This window comes from Procambarus clarkii, chromosome 84, assembly GCF_040958095.1.
Source record: "Procambarus clarkii isolate CNS0578487 chromosome 84, FALCON_Pclarkii_2.0, whole genome shotgun sequence".
In the NCBI taxonomy this organism is placed as follows: Eukaryota; Metazoa; Arthropoda; class Malacostraca; order Decapoda; family Cambaridae; genus Procambarus; species Procambarus clarkii.
Window position 1 is genome coordinate 6,025,956 of NC_091233.1, and position 27,291 is coordinate 6,053,246.

The following is a 27,291-nucleotide window of genomic DNA, read 5'->3' on the forward strand; positions in this document are numbered from 1 at the left end:
CCCGCCCTGCAGGGTCCCGCTCACTCACTCTCCCGCCTTTACCAGACACCGCCATGTTTACACTATTCCGTTCCTTGCGTCAGTTGATCCACCTCGACAAAATCTCGATAGACAATGTGATTTTCCTCCTTCACTACAAAGTGACTATGGTGCTTCTAGTGGCCTTCAGCGTATTAGTGACTCAAAAGCAATATTTCGGTGACCCCATCGACTGTATGGTCGACTGGTTGGACAGCCACATGATAGATCAGTACTGCTGGATCCAGTCGACCTATACGATACCGGCGCTGGCAGCTGGCGTGGTAGGAAAGGAGGTTTCCCACCCGGGCGTGGCCAACCCTGACGCCTCAGGACGCAACAGAGCCTGGGCCGGCGGAGAACAATACGCTATCCGGCACCACAAGTACTACCAGTGGGTCGTCCTCTTCCTCTTCCTGCAGGTCGGTGTTAACATCACACTCTCCTTTGTTCACAATATTCCTGCCCAAAATAACAAATGAAAGTCAGTGTTTGGAAGCATTATTTACAGTCAATCTCCCACAAGATTTATGTTTACATGCGCAGATCTGTCATAAGTAACTTGTCTCTAAAGCTTGTCACACCTTTAAACGTAAACAAAGAATGACGAACTGAGGACCACAGCTTAATACGTCATTGTAGTGCCGGTGGAGCACGGGCTGGTAGACTGGTCTCGGTGGAGCACGGGCTGGTAGACTGGTCTCGGTGGAGCACGGGCTGGTAGAGTGGTCTCGGTGGAGCACGGGCTGGTAGAGTGGTCTCGGTGGAGCACGGGCTGGTAGACTGGTCTCGGTGGAGCACGGGCTGGTAAACTGGTCTCGGTGGAGCACAGGCTTGTAGACTGGTCTCGTTGGAGCACGGGCTGGTAGACTGGTCTCCGTGAAGCACGGGCTGGTAGAGTGGTCTCGGTGGAGCACGGGCTGGTAGACTGGTCTCGGTGGAGCACGGGCTGGTAGACTGGTCTCGGTGAAGCACGGGCTGGTAGCGTGGTCTCGGTGGAGCACTGGCTGGTAGACTGGTCTCGGTGAAGCACGGGCTGGTAGACTGGTCTCGGTGAAGCACGGGCTGGTAGACTGGTCTCGGTGGAGCACGGGCTGGTAAACTGGTCTCGGTGAAGCACGGGCTGGTAGAGTGGTCTCGGTGGAGCACGGGCTGGTAGACTGGTCTCGGTGGAGCACGGGCTGGTAGAGTGGTCTCGGTGGAGCACGGGCTGGTAGAGTGGTCTCGGGGGAGCACGGGCTGGTAGACTGGTCTCGGTGGAGCACGGGCTGGTAAACTGGTCTCGGTGGAGCACAGGCTGGTAGACTGGTCTCGGTGGAGCACGGGCTGGTAGACTGGTCTCGGTGAAGCACGGGCTGGTAGACTGGTCTCGGTGAAGCACGGGCTGGTAGACTGGTCTCGGTGGAGCACGGGCTGGTAGACTGGTCTCGGTGAAGCACGGGCTGGTAGCGTGGTCTCGGTGGAGTACGGGCTGGTAGACTGGTCTCGGTGGAGCACGGGCTGGTAGAGTGGTCTCGGTGAAGAACGGGCTGGTAGAGTGGTCTCGGTGGAGCACGGGCTGGTAGACTGGTCTCGGTGGAGCACAGGCTGGTAGACTTGTCTCGGTGGAGCACAGGCTGGTAGAGTGGTCTCGGTGGAGCACAGGCTGGTAGACTGGTCTCGGTGGAGCACAGGCTGGTAGACTGGTCTCGGTGGAGCACAGGCTGGTAGACTGGTCTCGGTGGAGCACGGGCTGGTAGACTGGTCTCGGTGAAGCACGGGCTGGTAGCGTGGTCTCGGTGGAGAACGGGCTGGTAGACTGGTCTCGGTGGAGCACAGGCTGGTAGACTGGTCTCGGTGGAGCACGGGCTGGTAAACTGGTCTCGGTGGAGCACGGGCTGGTAAACTGGTCTCGGTGGAGCACGGGCTGGAAGACTGGTCTCGGTGGAGCACGGGCTGGAAGACTGGTCTCGGTGGAGTACGGGCTGGTAGACTGGTCTCGGCGGAGTACGGGCTGGTAGACTGGTCTCGGTGGAGTACGGGGTGGTAGACTGATCTCGGTGGAGTACGGGCTGGTAGACTGGTCTCAGTGGGGAGTACGGGCTGGTGGACTGGTCTCGGCGGGGAGTACGGGCTGGTTGACTGGTCTCGGTAGAGTACAGGCTGGTAGACTGGTTTCGGTGGAGTACGGGCTGGTAGACTGGTCTCAGTGGGGATTACGGGCTGGTAGACTGGTCTCGGTAGAGTACGGGCTGGTAGACTGGTCTCAGTGGGGAGTACGGGCTGGTAGACTGGTCTCTGTAGAGTACGGGCTGGTAGACTGGTTTCGGTGGAGTACGGGCTGGTAGACTGGTCTCAGTGGGGATTACGGGCTGGTAGACTGGTCTCGGTAGAGTACGGGCTGGTAGACTGGTCTCAGTGGGGAGTACGGGCTGGTAGACTGGTCTCTGTAGAGTACGGGCTGGTAGACTGGTCTCGGTGGCGTACGGGCTGGTAGACTGGTCTCAGTGGGGAGTACGGGCTGGTAGACTGGTCTCGGTAGAGTACGGGCTGGTAGACTGGTCTCGGTGGAGTACGGGTTGGTAGACTGGTCTCAGTGGAGTACGGGCTGGTAGACTGATCTCGGTGGAGTACGGGCTGGTAGATTGGTCTCGGTGGAGTACGGGCTGGTAGACTGGTCTCGGTGGGGAGTACGGGCTGGTAGACTGGTCTCGGTGGAGTACGGGCTGGTAGACTGGTCTCGGTGGAGTACGGGCTGGTAGATTGGTCTCGGTGGAGCACAGGCTGGTAGACTGGTCTCGGTGGAGCACGGGCTGGTAGAGTGGTCTCGGTGGAGCACGGGCTGGTAGACTGGTCTCGGTGGAGCACAGGCTGGTAGACTGGTCTCGGTGGAGCACGGGCTGGTAAACTGGTCTCGGTGGAGCACAGGCTGGTAGACTGGTCTCGGTGGAGCACGGGCTGGTAAACTGGTCTCGGTGGAGCACGGGCTAGTAGACTAGTCTCGGTGGAGCACAGGCTGGTAGACTGGTCTCGGTGGAGCACGGGCTGGTAAACTGGTCTCGGTGGAGCACGGGCTGGTAGACTGGTCTCGGTGGAGCACGGGCTGGTAGACTGGTCTCGGTGGAGCACGGGCTGGTAGACTGGTCTCGGTGGAGCACGGGCTGTTAGACTGGTCTCGGTGGAGCACGGGCTGGTAGACTGGTCTTGGTGGAGCACGGGCTGGTAGACTGGTCTCGGTGGAGCACGGGCTGGTAGACTGGTCTCGGTGGAGCACGGGCTGGTAGACTGGTCTCGGTGGAGCACGGGCTGGTAGACTGGTCTCGGTGGAGCACGGGCTGGTAGACTGGTCTCGGTGGAGCACGGGCTGGTAGACTGGTCTCGGTGGAGCACGGGCTGGTAGACTGGTCTCGGTGGAGCACGGGCTGGTAGACTGGTCTCGGTGGAGCACGGGCTGGTAGACTGGTCTCGGTGGAACACTGGCTGGTAGACTAAAGCAATTATATAAATGCGACCCACAATGAAAAACAATGACGCGTACTCTGAACCACGGGAAACAGCAAGCTTATTACACGACCATCATCACTATACACGACCTGTACCCATCATCACTATACACGACCTTCATCACTGTACCCATCATCACTATACACGGCCTTCATCACTGTAACCATCATCACTATACACGACCTTCATCACTGTGCCCATCATCACTATACACGACCTTCATCACTGTAACTATCTTCACTACACATGACCTTCATCACTGTAACCATCATCATTATACACGAACTTCATCACTGTAATCATCTTCACTACACACGACCTTCATCACTGTACCCATCATCACTATACACGGCCTTCATCACTGTAACCATCATCACTATACACGGCCTTCATCACTGTAACCATCATCACTACACATGACCTCTATCACTGTAACCATCATCACTACACATGACCTCTATCACTGTAACCATCATCACTACACACGACCTTCACTGTAACAATCTTCACTACACATGACCTTCACTGTAACCATCTTCACTACACACGACCTTCACTGTAACAATCTTCACTACCCGGGCTCCCGGGTAGTGACAGGAAGAGCATGGCATTGAAATTAGTATTTTCAGTTGGTTACCAAATGAGTGTTTCAAAGGAGACAATGTTCAGTACTGTAGACCAGCCGGAGTGGGAAGTGTCACAAGGGGAGTGACGCCGGGTCTGGCCCTCTCATCCCTACTCTTTGACACATTTTGTAACAATTTAGACACGAAATTGGATAATGTCATTGTAATATATTTTGTCGCTATAATGAACCGGGAAACACAATAAAGGTGACTGAAAATTGCTACATAACAACATACATATAATTTTAAGTATTTACAACATATAAGCAAATGGGAATAGGATCTGGATGTCATGAGTGATAGAGATCTTACTCAGACTCACACCAACAAATTAATATTTACATTAAGGGCGTTAATATATTACCACAAAAGAAAAACTAAACGCTGAATAAATTTGTACATGCATAGAATATTTATAAATATAATATTCATGAAGTCACTGGAGTGTATCAAGCGTAGGATAGACGCATATGTAATAGTGGATAAGAATAAATAGAAGAAGGCTTGCATGGGTTAAGGCGCCTGATGCAGTTTTCCCTATATATGTTTGTCCTTAGTCTTCCAATGGGAATCATTTACACTACTAGTTTTTCCTCACTGAGATCATTTACACCACAACTCATTCTTGATTTAATTATTTACACCGGAAGTTCTTCCCTATGGTGAACATTCACACATGAAAATCTCTCCCAATGATATAATTTACATCTGAAAATCTTTCCCACTAATAACATTTACACCTGATTTTCTTCTCAACAGGGATAATTTACATCTGCCGTTCTTTTTCACTTCGATCAAATTCGCCGAATGTTCCTCCCTTTTGGGATAATTTACAGGTGAAATTCTTTCAAGAGTCTATCATTCACACCGAAAATAGTTAAATCGAACTTCAGGAATATATGAATATAATTCATATATTCCTGAAGTTCGTCACACCAGGGATCATTTACATCTGAAGTTCTTCCCCACTCGTGTCATTTAATGACTTGGCGCTTTCCCCCGATAGTTCCCTTCCCTTCGTGTCATTTACTCCATTATCAAGCCACTCGACTTGATAACGGTCCAGGAGGGACCGACACGTGGTCGTCTCCTCATCTTCTGGTGTGTGGTTTGGTCATCATATCTTCAGCCACGTTATAGTGACTCATCGTCTGCATTTACTCCTGAAGTTCTTCAACGTTGGGATTACTTGCGTCTATTTTATTTTTAACCTTGTCATCAGAGTAAGAATTTAAACCAAAATTTCACAAGCGAAATAATTTACACAGCACATTCTTTCATAAGGAGGACATGGAGTCGTGTCATGCAATAAGCATATATATCATGCTATAACACATGGCAATGACCATTTTTATCCTGCCCTCGGCCGCCTCCTGTTACAATTTGGTCCTAATGGGGAGGGAATTATTAGGGGAAAGCGCCAAGCCATTTCGACTATATAGCACTTGGATGAGGTCAGGATAAGGATTTCGGATGGGACAGGGGTGGGGAAGGAATGGTGCCCAACCACTTGGACGGTCGGGGATTGAACGCCGACCTGCATGAAGCGAGATTGTCGCTCTAAAGTCCACTCCAAGTAGTCTTAATGGTTGATAATAAACTTTTCTGTTTTAGCTCATATCACGAGTTGTTTTGAAATAGTTTCGATAACAAAAATTGCTGTGTATATTTCTTTTAAGTTAATATCTCAATGAAAAATGAGATATTAACTTAAAAGAAAATATACACAGCAATTTTTGTTATAAATTTTTTGTTTATAAAATATTAATGCTTTTTTAATCTTTCACTTGTAGTGTCAGTCATTTTTCACAGAAGAGAAGGGAAGAGAATTATCAGCGGGAAGCGCCAAGCCATTACGACTTAATATCACTTAGAAGGGGTCAGGATAAGGATTTGGGATGAGACGGAGGGAAGGAATGCTGCCCAACCACTTGGAAGGTCGGGGATTGAATGCCGACCTGCATGAAACGAGACCGTATGAGAATGAGAATCCAAACTTGGAGCCGTGCCTGTGATTTCCAGCTCTTCTATTGCTTCCCTTCAACAGTGAGCTCACAATAGGTACAATTGTGTGCTATGCCCCATAGCCTGAGACTACAGCTGCTTCGTTATGATCACTGTAGTGTACTCACCTAGTTGTACTCACCTAGTTGTGTTTGCGGGGGTTGAGCTCTGGCTCTTTGGTCCCGCCTCTCAACCGTCAATCAACAGGTGTACAGATTCCTGAGCCTATTGGGCTCTATCATATCTACACATGAAACTGTGTATGGAGTCAGCCTCCACCACATCACTTCCTAATGCATTCCATTTGTCAACCACTCTGACACTAAAAAAGTTCTTTCAAATATCTTTGTGGCTTATTTGGGCGCTCAGTTTCCACCTGTGTCCCCTTGTGCGTGTGCCCCTTGTGTTAAATAGCCTGTCTTTATCTACCCTATCAATTCCCTTGAGAATCTTGAATGTAGTGATCATGTCCCCCCTAACTCTTCTGTCTTCCAGCGAAGTGAGGTTCAATTCTCGCAGTCATATCTTTGTACATCTGCACTGATGAAAGTATAATTTAATTCATTGTCTGTGCTGAATTTCATGTATTTATCAAGCATGTCATCAAGTTTAAAACTAATTAAATTATTTGCCTTTTGATGTTGGCTGGTCTCCTCCTCCACTCACATTATGGCCATGATGCCATACCAGTACTTCTGTGTATCCTGCCGGGAGAGTAATTTATCTTGTTTTAACCCCTTTGTTTCGTGGTCTAACTTGGCTGATAGTTTCATGAGCTTGATCTTACCTCCTGTGATCATTTCTCCCCTCATCCACTTGAAGGGCTCGGGCATGTCTCCCCCTCGTCCACTTGAAGGGCTCGGGGCATGTCTCCCCTCGTCCACTTGAAGAGCTCGGGCATGTCTCCACTCGTCCACTTGAAGAGCTCGGCCATGTCTCCACTCGTCCACTTGAAGAGCTCGGGCATGTCTCCTCTCGTCCACTTGCAGAGCTCGGGCATGTCTCCACTCGTCCACTTGAAGAGCTCGGGCATGTCTCCCCTCGTCCACTTGAAGAGCTCGGGCATGTCTCTACTCGTCCACTTGAAGAGCTCGGGCATGTCTCCCCTCGTCCACTTGAAGAGCTCACGCATGTCTCCCCTCGTCCACTTGAAGAGCTCACGCATGTCTCCCCTCGTCCACTTGAAGAGCTCGGGCATGTCTCCACTCGTCCACTTGAAGAGCTCGGGGCATGTCTCCACTCGTCCACTTGAAGAGCTCGGGGCATGTCTCCACTCGTCCACTTGAAGAGCTCGGGCATGTCTCCACTCGTCCACTTGAAGAACTCGGGGCATGTCTCCACTCGTCCACTTGAAGAGCTCGGGGCATGTCTCCACTCGTCCACTTGAAGAGCTCGGGGCATGTCTCCACTCGTCCACTTGAAGAGCTCGGGGCATGTCTCCACTCGTCCACTTGAAGAGCTCGGGGCATGTCTCCACTCGTCCACTTGAAGAGCTCGGGGCATGTCTCCACTCGTCCACTTGAAGAGCTCGGGGCATGTCTCCACTCGTCCACTTAAAGAGCTCACGCATGTCTCCACTCGTCCACTTGAAGAGCTCACGCATGTCTCCACTCGTCCACTTGAAGAGCTCGGGCATGTCTCCACTCGTCCACTTGAAGAGCTCGGGGCATGTCTCCACTCGTCCACTTGAAGAGCTCGGGCATGTCTCCCCTCGTCCACTTGAAGGGCTCGCGCATGTCTCCCTCTCGTCCACTTGAGGGGCTCGGGGATGTCTCTCTTCGTCCACTTAGATTTTTCTCTACGGAATCGGTTTCACCTTTGTAATACTGTGGCAGCATAGTCTAAGTGGGGTTTCATCAGGGCTATATATAAACGCAGTGAGATATTTGTGCTTCTATTCCTGACGCTTTTGGTTAATAATTTCCTAAATATAAACAGTTCGGTCACTGGACGGAACAGCACTTTGCCAATATGCAGACGATACAAAAATATAGGTGAATAAATTATGAACACAACTCAAAATAGCCTCAACTTCATCTTGCTCTTCATTAGCCCTACTTAGATTACGCGGTTAAGTTTGTCACAATGGGACAGAGCGGACATATCTACACTTTAACGTGCACAACGAAGGACTACAAGGGTGAGGGAAGCGCTAAGACGCAGGGATATGAAGACAGGGATCTGGGAGAGGTCGGAAGAAAAAAATGTTGCTTAACCAATCGGATCATCCAGAATCGAACGCCAGCCAGTCAGAAGCGGGGCCGATGCTGTACCGACCTGTCCAAGTGGTTCGAAGTTAACCCCCCAAAATTCTAAATCTTTTTTAATAGAGATTAAGGAAGTTTAATTAACTTTAGAAATACGAATAGTAAGGGGATAATAACTATACAATAAATGAAAGGTATTGCAAAGAGAATATTAATATCATATGTTAATATTAATAAGGCATTATATATATTAAAACAAAACAGAACGTCAAACATTGGGTGCAAATTGGATAAATTCAGAGGAAAAGCGTACGTAAAAACTGAGTTTGAAATAGGGTCTTTAATTTCTGGAACAATTTACCGGGTAAAATAATTGATGTGAGTCACTGGATTGTTTCAGTCTGAAAGTTATATACATGAATGAGTGTGATGGGTCCATGCTGGACCTGCTTCCCAGGGCTCATAGACCTTATGCAGTTCTTCAGTGTGATGAACTTATATTAACTATTGCCAGCATATATATATATATATATATATATATATATATATATATATATATATATATATATATATATATATATATATATATATATATATATATATATAATCCCATTGTTAAAATAACACTGCAAGTTTTCGTTGGTAGCCTTTGATATATGGTAAAGGTTTTGCCACTCTGGAGTCTAAAATGAATATTTTAGACAATAGTTTCTTTCCATTGATCTTTACTATTGATATTTCAGTAACTTTCGGAGGTTTGAGCAGTTGTAACTCCTTGTCGTATTCCAGTGGTTTGTAAAGATAATATTGAGAATCTCTTGAGTAATTGAACCATTGTTTTAGAGACATTCGGATGCTTCTGTACATAACGTCTCCATCTTTAAGCAACCTCTTCTTTATAGCGGACTAGAAGCCTTAGCGTCTGTGGTGCTGAAACTCCAAGAATTTCTTACTTTTCCTATCCCCAGAATTCTTTGTTGAGCGGAGTGAATACTTAAGATGCTTCCGTTGTGCTGGCGTAATTACTCTCTAAATGGCTCAAGAGGCTGAAGTGGATAGGCTTAACATAAACCTGTTCCTCGTATAATGAATTTAATTATCAGCTTCAGCATCTTACAGGGAGTAAAAATGTTCAAAAGTTTCTGGCAAGGTTTCCCAACCTTTGTAATATTTAAACTAACCAGGATTAACCAAATACGATCAAATGCGGAGACAACATTACTGAGGAAGTTGTGTAAGAATTACATTATAAATTTCGTCACTTTCAATGAAAATACAAAACTCGGTGCTCAGCTACACATTACAAAAAAGATCGATACAAAATTTTCATTACGAAGGACTCTACATAGTAAGAGTGTCTTTGTGGCTCTTGTTTACATGTAGGGCAAAGGAGGATTTTTGCATTACATGTAAACATTACATACAATAGTTCGTGAATAATAAAATATTCATACTCAACAGCAATCCACTTAAACCTTCCTTCACACCCCCACCAACAACCACACACAAAACCTTCCTTCACACCCCCAACAACAACCACACACAAAACCTTCCTTCACACCCCCACCAACAACCACACACAAAACCTTCCTTCACACCCCCAACAACAACCACACACAAAAGCCTTCCTTCACACCCCCAACAACAACCACACACAAAACCTTCCTTCACACCCCCAACAACAACCACACACAAAACCTTCCTTCACACCCCCATCAACAACCACACACAAAACCTTCCTTCACACCCCCAACAACAACCAGCCACAAAAGACTTCCTTCACACCACCACCAACAGCCAGCCACAAAAGACTTCCTTCACACCGCCAGGAAATTGTCTCTTACTTCACTTAGTTGCTCCTTAAGTGACATTATATATTAGGAAGTTCAGACTTTGTTTACAAACTAATTGAAGAGAATAAAAAGGTGAGACATTGTTATGTGCAGCTTCAGCCTTGTGGCGTCAGTGTGCATGTCGTCAGACAGCCTTGTGGCGTCACTGTACATGTTGTCTGTCTGCCTTGTGGCTCTACCGTCCAGCCCAAGTGGTTGGCACTACCGTCCAGCCCAAGAGATTGGCACTACCGTCCAGCCCAAGTGGTTGGCACAACCGTCCAGCCAAAGTGGCTGGTTCAACCGTCCAACCCAAGCGGTTGGCACTAGCGTCCAGCCCAAGTGGCTGGTTCCACCATCCGGCACAAGTGGTTGGCACTAGCGTCCAGCCCAAGTGGTTGGCACTAGCGTCCAGCCCAAGTGGTTGGCACTAGCGTCCAGCCCAAGTGGTTGGCACTAGCGTCCAGCCCAAGTGGTTGGCACTAGTGTCCAGCCCAAGTGGTTGGCTCCACCGTCCAGCCCAAGTGGTTGGCACTACCGTCCAGCCCAAGTGGTTGGCTCCACCGTCCAGCCCAAGTGGTTGACCCCACCGTCCAGCCCAAGTGATTGGCTCCACCGTCCAGCCCAAGTGGTTGGCACTAACGTCCAGCCCAAGTGGTTGGCTCCACCGTCCAGCCCAAGTGGTTGACTACCGTCCAGCCCAAGTGGTTGACTACCGTCCAGCCCAAGTGGTTGACTACCGTCCAGCCCACGTGGTTGACTACCGTCCAGCCCAAGTGGTTGACTACCGTCCAGCTCAAGTGGTTGGCACTTCCGTCCAGCCCAAGTGGTTGGCAATACCGTCCAGCCCAAGTGGTTGGCACTTCCGTCCAGCCTAAGTGGTTGACTCTACCGTCCAGCCCAAGTGGTTGGCACTTCCGTCCAGCCCAAGTGGTTGATTCTACCCTCCAGCCCAAGTGGTTGGCACTTCCGTCCAGCCTAAGTGGTTGACTCTACCGTCCAGCCTAAGTGGTTGCCTCTACCGTCCAGCCCAAGTGGTTGGCACTTCCGTCCAGCCCAAGTGGTTGATTCTACGCTCCAGCCCAAGTGGTTGGCACTTCCGTCCAGCCTAAGTGGTTGATTCTACCCTCCAGCCCAAGTGGTTGACTACCGTCCAGTGTGACTTTTCACTAAATGTCCTTAATTTTGTGTTTTATTTTATCTCTTGAAATAAAATGAAATCACTCTAAAAAAGATATATATATATATATATATATATATATATATATATATATATATATATATATATATATATATATATATATATATATATATATATATATATATATATATATGCGGAAAATCCACAGAGAAATATGAAATGAGGTGAACGTTTCGGCTTTGTTAAAGCCTTTGTCAACACCAGACTGACACTTCCGTCCAGCCTAAGTGGTTGACTCTACCGTCCAGCCTAAGTGGTTGACTCTACCGTCCAGCCCAAGTGGTTGGCACTTCCGTCCAGCCCAAGTGGTTGATTCTACCCTCCAGCCCAAGTGGTTGGCACTTCCGTCCAGCCTAAGTGGTTGATTCTACCCTCCAGCCCAAGTGGTTGACTACCGTCCAGTGTGACTTTTCAGTGTGAGGGTCAGTCTGGTGTTGACAAAGGCTTTAACAAAGCCGAAACGTTCACCTCATTTCATATTTCTCTGTGGATTTTCCGCATAAAATGATCAGTGTTTTGTGATCGTCAATTGCATATATATATATATATATATATATATATATATATATATATATATATATATATATATATATATATATATATATATATATATATATATATATATATATATATATATATATATATATATATATATATATATATATATATATATATATATATATATATATATATATATATATATATATATATATATATATATATATATATATATATATATATATATATATATATATATATATATATATATATATATATATATATATATATATATATATATATATATATATATATATATATATATATATATATATATATATATATATATATATATATATATATATATATATATATATATATATATATATATATATATATATATATATATATATATATATATATATATATATATATATATATATATATATATATATATATATATATATATATATATATATATATATATATATATATATATATATATATATATATATATATATATATATATATATATATATATATATATATATATATATATATATATATATATATATATATATATATATATATATATATATATATATATATATATATATATATATATATATATATATATATATATATATATATATATATATATATATATATATATATATATATATATATATATATATATATATATATATATATATATATATATATATATATATATATATATATATATATATATATATTATATTTTGGTAGCAGTCTTTCCTGTAGACATATATTATTAAATATGACCGAAAAAGTAAGATTAATAATTCTAACACGAATTTTCTCAATCTTTCGTACATTTCTTTTCACTGTTGCTGGTAATTCAAAAATCAATTCTCCAAAATTCATTTTTATTTCTAGTCTGATGCGACACTTGAGCGCGTTTCGTAAAACTTATTACATTTTCAAAGACTTTAGTTTAAACATACACAACTGAATAGAACTTACACATCTCCGATTTTGTTTATATCTACATTTGAGTGAGGTGGATGGGGTGAGGTGGTATTTAATAAGGTATTAATTTCATCAACACAAGACAGAACACGAAACAATGGGTATTGAATAGAAGTGATTGTAGAAAGCCTATTGGTCCATATTTCTTGATGCTTCTATATTGGAGCGGAGTCTTGAGGTGGGTAGAATATAGTTGTGTATTAATTGGCTGTTGATTGCTGGTGTTGACTTCTTGATGTGTAGTGCCTCGCAAACGTCAAGCCGCCTGCTGTCGCTGTATCTATCGATGATTTCTGTGTTGTTTACTAGGATTTCTCTGGCGATGGTTTGGTTGTGGGAAGAGATTATATGTTCCATAATGGAGCCCTGTTGCTTATGCATCGTTAAACGCCTAGAAAGAGATGTTGTTGTCTTGCCTATATACTGTTTTTTTTGGAGCTTACAGTCCCCAAGAGGGCATTTGAAGGCATAGACGACGTTGGTCTCTTTTAAAGCGTTCTGTTTTGTGTCTGGAGAGTTTCTCATGAGTAGGCTAGCCGTTTTTTTGGTTTTGTAGCAAATCGTCAGTTGTATCCTCTGATTTTTGTCTGTAGGGATAACGTTTCTATTAACAATATCTTTCAGGACCCTTTCCTCCGTTTTATGAGCTGTGGAAAAGAAGTTCCTGTAAAATAGTCTAATAGGGGGTATAGGTGTTGTGTTGGTTGTCTCTTCAGAGGTTGCATGGCGTTTCACTTTCCTTCTTATGATGTCTTCGACGAAACCATTGGAGAAGCCGTTGTTGACTAGGACCTGCCTTACCCTACAGAGTTCTTCGTCGACTTGCTTCCATTCTGAGCTGTGGCTGAGAGCACGGTCGACATATGCGTTAACAACACTCCTCTTGTACCTATCTGGGCAGTCGCTTTTGGCATTTAGGCACATTCCTATGTTCGTTTCCTTAGTGTAGACTGCAATGTGGAAACCTCCACTCTTTTCCATGACTGTTACATCTAGAAAGGGCAGCTTCCCATCCTTTTCCATCTCGTAAGTGAAACGTAGCACGGAACTCTGCTCAAATGCCTCCTTCAGCTCCTGCAGATGTCTGACATCAGGTACCTGTGTAAAAATGTCGTCAACATACCTGCAGTATATGGCCGATTTCAAGTTCATGTCGACTAAGACTTTTTGCTCGATGGTACCCATGTAGAAGTTTGCAAACAGGACACCTAGGGGAGAACCCATGGCGACCCCATCTACTTGCTTATACATGTGCCCATCCGGGCTCAAGAAGGGTGCCTCTTTAGTACAAGCTTGGAGTAGTTTCCTTAGAATATTTTCTGGTATGTCAAGAGGAGTACAGGCTGGATCACGATACATTCTGTCGGCTATCATCCCGATTGTCTCGTCCACTGGTACGTTGGTGAACAGCGATTCTACGTCCAACGAGGCTCTTATTCCTGTGGCCCGTGTGCCCCGCAGTAAGTCAACAAATTCCTTTGGCGACTTCAGGCTGAAGGCGCAAGGGACATAAGGAGTCAGCAGGCCGTTGAGTCGCTTCGCTAGTCTGTACGTGGGTGTGGGTATCTGGCTAATGATTGGCCGAAGTGGGTTTCCAGGCTTGTGTGTCTTGACATTTCCATACGCATATCCAGGTTTATATTCCCCAATAATCTTTGGCAGGTGGAGTCCTGATTTCTTGGCGTTCACAGTTTCGATTAGTTTGTTGACCTTTGCTTTCAATTCGGCTATAGTGTCCTTCGTTACCCTTTGGAATTTAGTTTGGTCAGAGAGTATGAGGTTCATTTTCGCCAGATATTCGTCTTTTTTAAGAATGACGTATATTGGCGACTTGTCACCTCTCCTGACAACTATCTCCTTGTTCTCACGAAGGCTTTTGGCTGCCGCTTTGAGCTCGGGGGACAGTATGGTGCTTCTGTAATTGCCTCGATTCTTTCCTCCTTCCGCAATAAGTTCTGCTTGTAAGGTATCTTTGGTAGTGACCTTCTTTTGTGTCTCGAGGTCGAATATGTCGTCCAACAGAATTTCCAACTCCACTTTCCGGGCCATCTCACTCGGTCTGGACATAACGTGACAGTTTATGCCCAGATTTAGGAGAGTGACTTGGTCCTCAGTGAGGTTAATTCCTGCAAGGTTCAGGAAGCCATCTCTTGGTTGTGGAATTGCCATTGGTCCTCCATATAACGTTGTTAGTTTCTTGATAATCCTTGTTTCAGTGCTGAGGTGATGTCGGTCTGTGAGGATGTCGAGGTGTTGTTCAATGCGGGTACGGATACTTTCGTCGATGTTGCTATTTCTCCACTCGTTCGTAGCATGAAGTAGTTGCGTTTTGTTGTCTTTGATTTCATTCTCTGCCTTGTATATCTGATCACGAATCAGATCCTGGCGATATTTTATCGTGAAGGCTTGATTCCTTGCTGCTGGGTCGTGAGCTCTAATATTAGTATATTTTGGTAGCTGTCTTTCCTGTAGACATATATTATTTAATATGACCGAAAAAGTAAGATTAATAATTCTAACACGGATTTTCTCAATCTTTCGTACAATTCTTTTCACTGTTGGAGGTAATTCAAAAATCAATTCTCCAAAATTCATTTTTATTTCTAGTCTAGTCTAGTTATTAAGACTAGAAATAAAAATGAATTTTGGAGAATTGATTTTTGAATTACCTCCAACAGGAGTTCCGTGCTGCGTTTCACTTACGAGATGGAAAAGGATGGGAAGCTGCCCTTTCTAGATGTAACAGTCATGGAAAAGAGCGGAGGTTTCCACACTGCAGTCTACACTAAGGAAACGAACATAGGAATGTGCCTAAATGCCAAAAGCGACTGCCCAGATAGGTACAAGAGGAGTGTTGTTAACGCATATGTCGACCGTGCTCTCAGCCACAACTCAGAATGGAAGCAAGTCGACGAAGAACTCTGTAGGGTAAGGCAGGTCCTAGTCAACAACGGCTTCTCCAATGGTTTCATCGAAGACATCATAAGAAGGAAAGTGAAATGCCATGCAACCTCTGAAGAGACAACCAACACAACACCTATACCCCCTATTAGACTATTTTACAGAAACTTCTTTTCCACAGCTCATAAAACGGAGGAAAGGGTCCTGAAAGATATTGTTAATAGGAACGTTATCCCTACAGACAAAAATCAGAGGATACAACTGACGATTTACTATAAAACCAAAAAAACGGCCAGCCTACTCATGAGAAACTCTCCAGACACAAAACAGAACGCTTTAAAAGAGACCAACGTCGTCTATGCCTTCAAATGCCCTCTTGGGGACTGTAAGCTCCAAAAAAAAACAGTATATAGGCAAGACAACAACATCTCTTTCTAGGCGTTTAACGATGCATAAGCAACAGGGCTCCATTAAGGAACATATAATCTCTTCCCACAACCAAACCATCGCCAGAGAAATCCTAGTAAACAACACAGAAATCATCGATAGATACAGCGATAGCAGGCGGCTTGACGTTTGCAAGGCACTACACATTAAGAAGTCAACACCAGCAATCAACAGCCAATTAATACACAACTATATTCTACCCACCTCAAGACTCCGCTCTAATATAGAAGCATCAAGAAATATGGACCAATTGGCTTTCTACAATCACTTCTATTCAATACCCATTGTTTCGTGTTCTGTCTTGTGTTGATGAAATTAATACCTTATTAAATACCACCTCACCCCATCCACCTCACTCAAATGTAGATATAAACAAAATCGGAGATGTGCAAGTTCTATTCAGTTGTGTATGTTTTAACTAAAGTCTTTTAAAATGTAATAAGTTTTACGAAACGTGCTCAAGTGTCGCGTCAGACTAGAAATAAAAATGAATTTTGGAGAATTGATTTTTGAATTACCTCCAACAGTGAAAAGAAATGTACGAAAGATAGAGAAAATTCGTGTTAGAATTATTAATCTTACTTTTTCGGTCATATTTAATAATATATGTCTACAGGAATGACTGCTACTAAAATAAAATATAATATATATATATATATATATATATATATATATATATATATATATATATATATATATATATATATATATATATATATATATATATATATATATATTTATATAGATACATGTTTGCAAGCTAATAATTTTAATTTAATTTATGATAACTAATATCAGATGGGATAATCACTTGAATTCTAAGATTTGACATTTAACATTCGTGTATGTAAATTAATATAGTTTAGCCAAGAGGCAAATTTCAGCTTAAACCTCGTTAAAGAAGGAAACGTAATCACATATAATTTAAAATTAATTACATATAAATATGATTCTTTTGGATCAAATATCTTTTATCAGATAAAAAAGAAATAATTGTCTCGTTAATTGATTGAAACCGGTGTAGTTGGGCAAGTGTGCAGCCCGTCCTCCTAAGGTTTGCCAAGGTCAACAAAACGGTCAATGTGAAGTGTCCTCTCCTAACGTACCAAAGGACCCAACTCAGAAAACAGGACACTACGTCACTTTCCGTACTTAAATATTCTGACTCCCGGTTCAACCTTGACTCTGAGCGGACGTCTGGACGCCTCCTTCGCCTTGGAGCCGCCGGTTTACGTTTGGTTTTGCAATTTCGGATTTGATACTGCCGTTTGGCGTTCCTATTCAACGGTCCGGTTGCACGACACTTGGCGCACATATCGCCTTTGGTCACGGGTTACATTTTTTTCACGTGTTCTGACTGGTTTTCCCGACGGGGTGACGGTGTCCGGCGCCGGCTTGGCCGACAGGTGCCGGGGGGTTGGTGGGCTCCTGCTGTGCCCTCAGCCGTGATGGGCTCCTGGTGTGCCCTCAGCCATGATGGGCTCCTGGTGTGCCCTCAGCCGTGGTGGGCTCCTGGTGTGCGCTCAGCCGTGGTGGGCTCCTGGTGTGCCCTCAGCCGTGATGGGCTCCTGGTGTGCCGTCAGCCGTGATGGGCTCCTGTTGTGCCCTCAGCCGTGGTGGGCTCCTGGTGTGCCCTCAGCCGTGGTGGGCTCCTGGTGTGCCCTCAGCCATGGTGGGCTCCTGGTGTGGCCTCAGCCGTGGTGGGCGGTTGGCATCTGCTCTGCCGGGGGAACACTGGATGACTTTTGGGGTTTAATTGGGGGCCGAGATTTTGGTTTGCTTCACAGTGTTCTCTGTATTCACCCAGTTGTTTTTGCGTGGGTTGAGCTTTGCTCTTTCGGCCCGCTTCTCAACCGTCAATCAACTGTTTTACTAACAACATTTTTTACCCCACATCACACACACACACACACACACACACGCCCCAGGAAGCAGCCCGTGACAGCTGGCTAACTTCACGGTACCTATTTACTGCTAGGTAACTGGGGCATTCAAGGAGAGAGAAACTTTGCCCAATTGTTTCTGCCTGGTGCGGGAATCCAATCCGCGCCACAGAATTACGAGTCCTGCGCTCTATCTGCCAGGCTACCAGGCCCCTATCTGTGTGGGGCAGGGCCGGTGCTTGTCACCCTGAGGGACTCCTGGGGCACCCCAATCATCTTTCTGTTTGCGTTTCTTTGCCGCGAGACATATTAGTTTCAGCGATTGGCGTCACTCGTTTCATGGTTAGGTTTGGCGATTCACCTTTTCCGGGCTTCTCGATTAACCCTTCACGTGTACGCCGGGGAGCATCCGATCCCGCGATCGTCGTCGCTCCTACATCAACAACAATAACAACTTCCATTTTCTACTAAGTATCAACACAAGACAGAACACGAATCAATGGGTATAAATTGGATAAGTATAGATTGTTGACCAATCCACACACTAAAAAATGAAGGGACAACGACGTTTCGGTTCGTCCTGGACCATTCTCACAATCGACTTGAGAATGGTGTCGGAAAATCCGACACCATTTAATAATCATACAGATAATAGCTGTATTGTATAAACAAGTTACCCATAGAAAACGTAACTTGTAGTGGAATTACCGTCTAAAGAAAACGGGATATCATCACCACATACCATTATAAATTGACCAGCTATTCTGCTGGGAATTATTCTTAAATACATTAGTCTTTGGACTTTACCATCATAAAAACATCTTATATAAATTAACTTAATTATCAATATTAAAGTAGAGTAAATGTGACCCTTCTATCACTTTCTGAAATGTGGACAATGTAGGCCAGGCGTCAGAGTGAGGAAGGAGGGCAGCCATTGTTTATACGAGACCAGAGGCTCACACGGGAGCAAATTCGGCTCCTGTTAATTTTACTTGGACGTAGTGTTATGGAAACCAGAAGTGTACCATTATCAACACGCTGTCTACAAATTCAAGTTAAGTGTCTATCCGAAACCCGTTTATCATTCATTTATGGCCATTAATGTCAGGATATAGGGTGGCCCGGTTAGATCACGTGGAAGCCTCAAACTAAAGGTAATTAAGCCAGGTCTTCATGTACTGTACAGTTTTCTCTGATATACCTGTCATATATAGGATTCTGGCTTCACAGTTAGCGCCCTTTTGACAGGTCAAGACGAGGATGCAAGATTTGTGCACCAGTTACTGGGTGATATGGAAGCTACCTCAAAGAGGATAATTTGGTGTCTACACCCTAGTTATACCTGGTGGACTAACCTGCTGTACTATAAGATAAGGAACCTCTTCAATGTATGTAGTTACTGTAGTTTGATTGGCTGCATATATATTAATTTAATAACCCCCCCTAATGTGTAGAGGATCGATTTGTGAGATTATGAGATTATTGCAGAAATACAGTCCACTTATCATTATACAAATTGCTATCGAAGTATATAAATTAACGTAAATATAAATTCTATATATATTCATATAAATTAAATAAATATAAATCTCACAGGTCGGTTCCCACAAATGGTCCAGGACGGACCGAAACGTCGTCGTCCCTTCATTTTCTAGTGTGTGGTTTGGTCAACATACTGCAGCCACGTTATTATGACTCATCGCCTGCAAGTATAGACTTAGAAAAAACCTGGGTAAATACTGGTTCGGTAACAGGGTTGTTGATTTGTGGAACCAATTACCGCGTAACGTGGTGGAGGTGGGGTCCCTAGATCATGTCAAGCGTGGGTTAAACATGTAAGTGTAGATGGAGTGGGAATGGGTAGTTATAAATAAGAGCTGCCTCGTATGGGCCAATAGGCCTTATGCAGTTATCTTTTTGCTTATGTTCGTAAGTACGAAAATTTTTGGTCTTAATTAACGCACACGAGCGTTGTTGCTGTGTTAGATTCTGCTACTTGGACTAAACGGTCCAAGTAGCACGGGCTATGGTGAGCCCGTAGGTGAGTTTCCGGGCACAGGAGCGGGGCTGTTATTGCCTACGAGCCAAAAGCGACGTTCTATGTTGGAGGACAGGTTGCCAGATGGAGGGACGATAGCAGCGAGGAGCAGTCGCTTCCCTCGTACTCTTAATCGACGATCACTATGCGACACATGTGGCGCCACCACCCGAGCAGAATACATACTATTAGAATGTGTGAGATGAATGTGTTGTGTAAGAGGGGGTCGCCTCTATGTATCCAGATTGTGTTGCTCCTGTGCCTGTACCACCTGGATATACAACGATAAGTATCTTTATGCAATGTATAGAAAACAATATACAATGTATAGAGCACAATGTACAACAAATAGATAACAATATACAATGCACAGAGAATATTATACACTATAGAGAACAATATTCAACGTATAGGGAATACAATACAACGTATAGGGAATACAATACAACGTATAGGGAATACAATACAACGTATAGGGAATACAATACAACGTATAGGGAATACAATACAACGTATAGGGAATACAATACAACGTATAGGGAATACAATACAACGTATAGGGAATACAATACAACGTATAGGGAATACAATACAACGTATAAGGAACAAAATATAACGAACAACAAAATATACAACGATAACAGGAGCTCCGTAAATCTATGGCCGGATAACTGAGCCACACGTCCAGACGCTGAACACGCTTGGCTATCGGAATTCAAACTACTTAAGCATCTTATCTTAACCGGTTCCTAGGCCCGGTGAGCCCACAACACAACGAACACAGAGAGGAAACACTTCCACGGAAGTCTCAGAATACAAATACAGATACAGAGAGTACAATACAAATACAGAGAAATAGTAGACCAAGAACATTGCTGTAGTGTAGAAGCACGGTACTTCCTTCACTAAATGACTCCTCCCCTACAGCCTGGCCACGGTCAGGCCACATTCACAATACAGTTCCGTCCGTAGGCTGGGATGTTCTACGTGCCTCGCTTCATCTGGAAGCGGCTAGAGGGAGGCCGTGTGAGCGGCCTGGTCGCCGAGCTCAACCTGCCCGCCCTGAGCCACGACCGCAGGAGAGAGAGGACCAAGTTTGTGATTGAGTACTTCGACCATTACTTCCACCACCACAACGTCTACGCCTACCAGTTCTTCCTGTGCGAGCTGCTCAACTTCGTCAACGTCGTCGGCCAGATGTACTTCACTGACAAGTAAGACGACAATCTTTCATTTCCGTTTTTCTATTCATTAATCTAAACAATATGATTTTTTTTTAAATTTACTTCTAAAGAAATATATGTATGTACTAAAGGGGAGTACCCGGGGCTGCATGGGTGATGAAGGCCATATCTTCATTACACACTTTCTTAATGACTGTAATAATCATCAGTACTCACTACCTTCATCACTGTAATAATCATCAGAGCTCACTACCTTCATCACTGTAATAATCATCAGAGCTCACTACCTTCATCACTGTAATAATCATCAGAGCTCACTACCTTCATCACTGTAATAATCATCAGAGCTCACTACCTTCATCACTGTAATAATCATCAGAGCTCACTACTTTCATCACTGTAATAATCATCAGTACTCACTACCTTCATCACTGTAATAATCATCAGAGCTCACTACCTTCATCACTGTAATAATCATCAGAGCTCACTACCTTCATCACTGTAATAATCATCAGAGCTCACTACCTTCATCACTGTAATAATCATCAGAGCTCACTACCTTCATCACTGTAATAATCATCAGAGCCCACTACCTTCATCACTGTAATAATCATCAGTACTCACTACCTTCATCACTGTAATAATCATCAGAGCCCACTACCTTCATCACTGTAATTATCATCAGTACTCACTACATTCATCATTTTAGCCATAATAAAACCTACAGTTATCTACTTTGTACCTACTGAACTTGGGACAAAAATTCATATTTCTTGTAAATATTAAGAAAGTTCACATCACACTCAACTTTCTTGCTTTGTGGTAGTTCTTCTAAGGCATCCAGATCTGTTCGAAGTTCGTAACGTTCGAAGCGTAACGTTGGGTGTGTGGGAAACGCATCCAAAACCAAACCTTGAACACCATACCAGTGTACATATGTGTCTCTCTCACCGCACAGGTTTGCCTCTGAGGCAAACTGCCTTCTCTAGTGTAAGGGTTCACTGTAAATAAATGGCCAACTCCCTTCCCCCTTTCACTTACGGGTATTTCACTGTTCTGTTCTGACTTATAGTTCACATCGACTAAATCTCAACAACTTGGAATCTATCCTGAGTTGAACAACTCTGAGTCCTCAGCTCAATTGTTCACACTCTGAGTTACGTTTTCTCGAATTATGCTCATAGGTCTTTTCATGTTTAAATTTCTTTGTTGTATTTAATATTTTTTGTATATTTCCATTTAAGTCAAAATTGTCTTTGTCTTTTTAATTGGTTGTTTAATTGCTAAATGTGTTCAAGCAACTTCAAGAATTCACTTTATTCAGGTTCTTGGGGTTTGGGTTCGCCAAGTATGGACCGCGGGTCTTAAGCTATATCCAAGACTCAATGAAAGGTGTGGATCCCATGGAGGAGATCTTCCCCAAGGTGGCCAAGTGTACCTTCCACAACTTCGGTCCATCAGGGACCATCATGCGACACGACGCTCTCTGTGTCCTCCCGCTCAACATCCTCAACCAGAAGATCTTCGTCTTTCTCTGGTTCTGGTGAGTGGCGTTCTGTTTGTGTGCTTCTGATGGGTTGTTTGGGCTTATTTTGGTGTGCAAGGCTGAGGTTGAGTTAATGGGGCTGGAATTGCAGTTATGTGATATGCGTTGTAATTTTATTTGTTTTTTATGTATTCTAACCAGTTAGCTGTTTGTAAATGGTGGGTGGGAAGTGATGCCTTAATTTTCTGTGTGCTTCATGGAGACGCTTACAGACAAGTGCTGTAATGCTGAGGATCTGGTGAGCTGTACACCTGTAACGTATCGGAAACTGAGAAGGAAAGGAAATAAATAATGAAGTAATGGGTTAGGATTTGTGGTGAGGGAGGTAGAGAGGTGGAAGGGAGGTGGGAGGAGTACAGGAAGGAGTCTGTTAGTAGCGAGGAGTGTGGTCAGGTGAAAGGGAAAGTTTGAAAAGAAAGGAGAGAGAGACTGAGAATACGGAGGGAAGTAGAAAGGAGAAGTAGAAGGTAGAAAGGGCTGCCACTATCCATTTTAAACTCAGTACATGCAAGACAAGGAATGAAACTTGTCTGTATCACAAAATGATCAAAGATGTTGTTAGAGGTTAGCATGTATGAACTAGAATGCAAGAATCTTTAAGTCAATGAACTCAGAGTGCTCCACACCCTAACTTGCAATATATCAGAAAATCCAAGATCTAGGGAACACAATTAAAGTCAGATTAAAAAGTAAGTTAATCAAGTATATATTTAACATGATGAGTATCATAATTCAAGAAATCGAACCTAATGTTCTCTATGTCAGGATAAATGTACAATGTGAGTCACCACACAAGACACTGAGAACACTACGGCTGTCTGCCCCTGAAAATCACAAAACACCTTCAGTGGGACCACACCAAATTTGTCACCTTACAGTTCAACTCACCAAGTGTCTGAGCCAAAGTTGGATAGAGAGGGGGTGGAGGGGGTGACAGGCAGAGTCCTCCCGTCCGGCCGACGGCCTGGTCTCGGCTGCTGTTCAATCGTCCAGTCTCGCTGTCTGCTCTGTTCTCTGGTGATGCTCTATGCTCTCGAATGTACAGTTCCCTGGGTATTTATGGGGGGACCCTGGAGCTAACTATCCCTACTAAGTAAATAGCCTCAGGCCATCTACCTATCACGCCTGGACAGCGACTTGTTTGATGAAGACACCACCAACCGTCTGCAATTATCAACTTCGCAGAAGCAAGGTCAATTCACACGACCTTACTCCTGGTCAACTTGTAGTCATTAACTCTCTAGAGGTGTGACTTTTTAATTACTACAGGCCGACAATCTGACGCCTCAAATCCTGTCTGACTGACTAATGTTGTATGTAACAAAATATAATTCAACTAAACACCTTTATGGTGTTACTCACTGATCCAATCGTGGATTATTTAATAGATGTTGATTATTTGACTGAGTCATATAAATGCCAACTAATGCATCTAATTATCTGCTAAAAGCCTAAAGTTTAAATTTCAGGAGACTTGATTCAACTTGAAACAACAAGCAGTAAATACATTTGTCTCAACAATGTTAAAGGTTATTAAGGTATGATCAGCGAGAGGGATCAGACACTATAACTAGGTATGCTTCAAGGAGGCGAGAGGTCATGTATATTCTGCTACAGAGCCGTGACCCTGAACTTTAAGCTTGGTGTGTGTGTTGCAGGTTTGTGACTGTGGCCGTCATCTCGACTCTGGGGCTCGTCTACCGCCTGGCCACCTTCACCCCCACCGTCCGCCACATGCTCCTGCGTAGTCGCTCGCGCCTAGCCTCCTCAGAGAAGGTGAAGGCTATATCACAAAGGTGTTACATAGGTGACTGGTTCCTCCTCTACATGATAGGTACGTGAAGCGTCTCGCCTGTATAAGGTGTTTCAAGCGTCATCACACCTGACTACTTCTTGAATAACTTACCCAAAAGTTATCATTTACTTCTCATGTTCACGATTCAATGTGCTTCTCGAGATTAATTTAAGCTAAAGGATCCAGGTAAGTGAACCATAAAATCTAGGAACATATACAATTTATCGAAATTCTGTAAGTAGATGAATGTTAGCAGCTGCTGTATTATATAGTTATTATATAAAGGTAAACAAATCCTCGAATATTACTAAATAACATTTACTTCTGTAAATGAAAGTAATTATAACCTACTTCTTTGTAGTCACACATGTTTGTCTAATAAATATTGCTTACCTCTCACTAGTCACATATGTTTCTGTAATATATATAACTAACATGTCAGCAGCCACATGTTTGTGTAATATATATAACTAACATGTCAGCAGCCACATGTTTGTGTAATATATATAACTTGCCTCTCTGTAGTAACGTGTTTGTGTCATAATTATAGCTGACCTCTCTGTAGTTGTGTCTAGTAATGTTAATTGTTTTACCTTTCAGCTAAGAACATGGATCCGTTTACCTTTAAGGACTTCATTAACGACATAACGCCGACCATAGTGGACAAGGAACACTCCTCCTAGTATTGTGTCTCCCATGTGGTGGACCCACCATACATGCTTCCCTATGGTGGACCCACCATACATGCTTCCCTATGGTTGACCCACCATACATGCTTCCCTATGGTGGACCCACCATACAAGCTTCCCTATGGTGGACCCACCATTCATGCTTCCCTAAGGTGGACCCACCATACATGCTTCCCTATGGTGGACCCACCATACATGCTTCCCTATGGTGGACCCACCATACATGCTTCCCTATGGTGGACCCACCATACATGCTTCCCTATGGTGGACCCACCATACATGCTTCCCTATGGTGGACCCACCATACATGCTTCCCTATGGTGGACCCACCATACATGCTTCCCTATGGTGGACCCACCATACATGCTTCCCTATGGTGGACCCACCATACATACTTCCCTATAGTGGACCCACCATTTATGCTTCCCTAAGGTGGACCCACCATACATGCTTCCCTATGGTGGACCCACCATACATGCTTCCCTATGGTGGACCCACCATACATGCTTCCCTATGGTGGACCCACCATACATGCTTCCCTATGTTGAACCCATCATACATGCTTCCCTATGGTGGACCCACCATACATGCTTCTCTATGGTGAACCCACCATACCGAATTTCCTATAGTGGCACCACCATAACGACTTTCCTATGGTGGTACGACCATTCCCCTTCACCATAGTGGCCCCACCTTATCTGCTTCTCCATGGTAGACCCACCATATAGGCTTCCCAGTGGTACCACCATCGTACAAGCTTCCCTATAGTGGACCAACCTTACCTCCTTTACCATGTTGGTGCCACCATGTCTGCTTTCCACTGGCGGCATCATAATGTCTTTACTCCTAAAGGGGCCTCACCATACCTTCCATGGTGAGGCCTCACACTATGGTGACCCCAGTATACCTACTACACCATGGTGGGTACACCATACTTACTACACCATGGTGGGCACACCATACCTCCCTTACCATGGGACTTGAATAATCCGGCTTTAGCCTATTGGCTCCACAATACCCTCCACAGTGTACCATAATGGCCCCATTATACGGGCATCACCACACCGGCCACACCATGAGTGGACGTGCCAGTTCCTACTTAACCATTAATTGTATCTAACTACTACTTCACTGAGGCTTCTCCACCGTGCCCATGTTACCATGGTGCCTTGTCATAACTATACTATGTATTCCCCAAAGTGTTTCATAATCACTGCTGTCGAACTCTAGTTAATTTCCCAAAACTTCAAGTCTATTGTTGCTGTGTTTAAGCCAGACAGCTATTGGTAACCACTCACAGCCGCCAGATGTGCCAGCATGAGAGGTGCACTGTTGGTGCTGCTCAAAAGTGACATTTCACCTGTGTGACGCCTCATCATGGCTGACATACTACTCATTCCCCATTATGGCTGACACACCTTCGTAGCATCATCATGGCTGACACACCATGGTTGCTCCATCATGGCAGCACTCGCGTTAGAATTTTTACCTAACTTATCTCTCACATCACTGACGATACACCATGTCTATTGCACTTCTGATGCCCCATCATGCTCACCATGGCTGATACTCCTCTGCTACCCCACCATGGCTGATACTCATTTGCTGCCCCACCATGGCTGATACTCCTCTGCTGCCCCACCATGGCTGATACTCCTCTGTTGCCCCACCATGGCTGATACTCCTCTGCTGCCCCACCATGGCTGATACTCCTCTGCTGCCCCACCATGGCTGATACTCCTCTGCTACCCAACCATGGCTGATACTCCTCTGCTGCCACACCAAGGCTGATACCCCCCTGCTGCCCCACCATGGCTGGTACCCCCCTTGCTGCCCCACCATGGCTGATACCCCCCTGCTGCCCCACCATGGTTGATACCCTCCTGCTGCCCCAGTATTGCTGATGCCCACCTGCTGCCCCACCA

The 27,291-nt window shown here is 44.3% G+C and overlaps 1 protein-coding gene across 1 annotated transcript; it reads left to right on the plus strand.

Moving 5' to 3' along the window:
* Nucleotides 1-27,291, plus strand: LOC138358548 (innexin inx2-like). The gene is made up of 5 exons (XM_069316532.1): nt 1-440; nt 21,125-21,366; nt 22,661-22,879; nt 24,541-24,716; nt 25,278-27,291. The coding sequence occupies exons 1-5, from the start codon at nt 54-56 to the stop codon at nt 25,358-25,360; spliced, it is 1,107 nt and encodes a 368-aa protein (XP_069172633.1). The 5' UTR covers nt 1-53; the 3' UTR covers nt 25,361-27,291.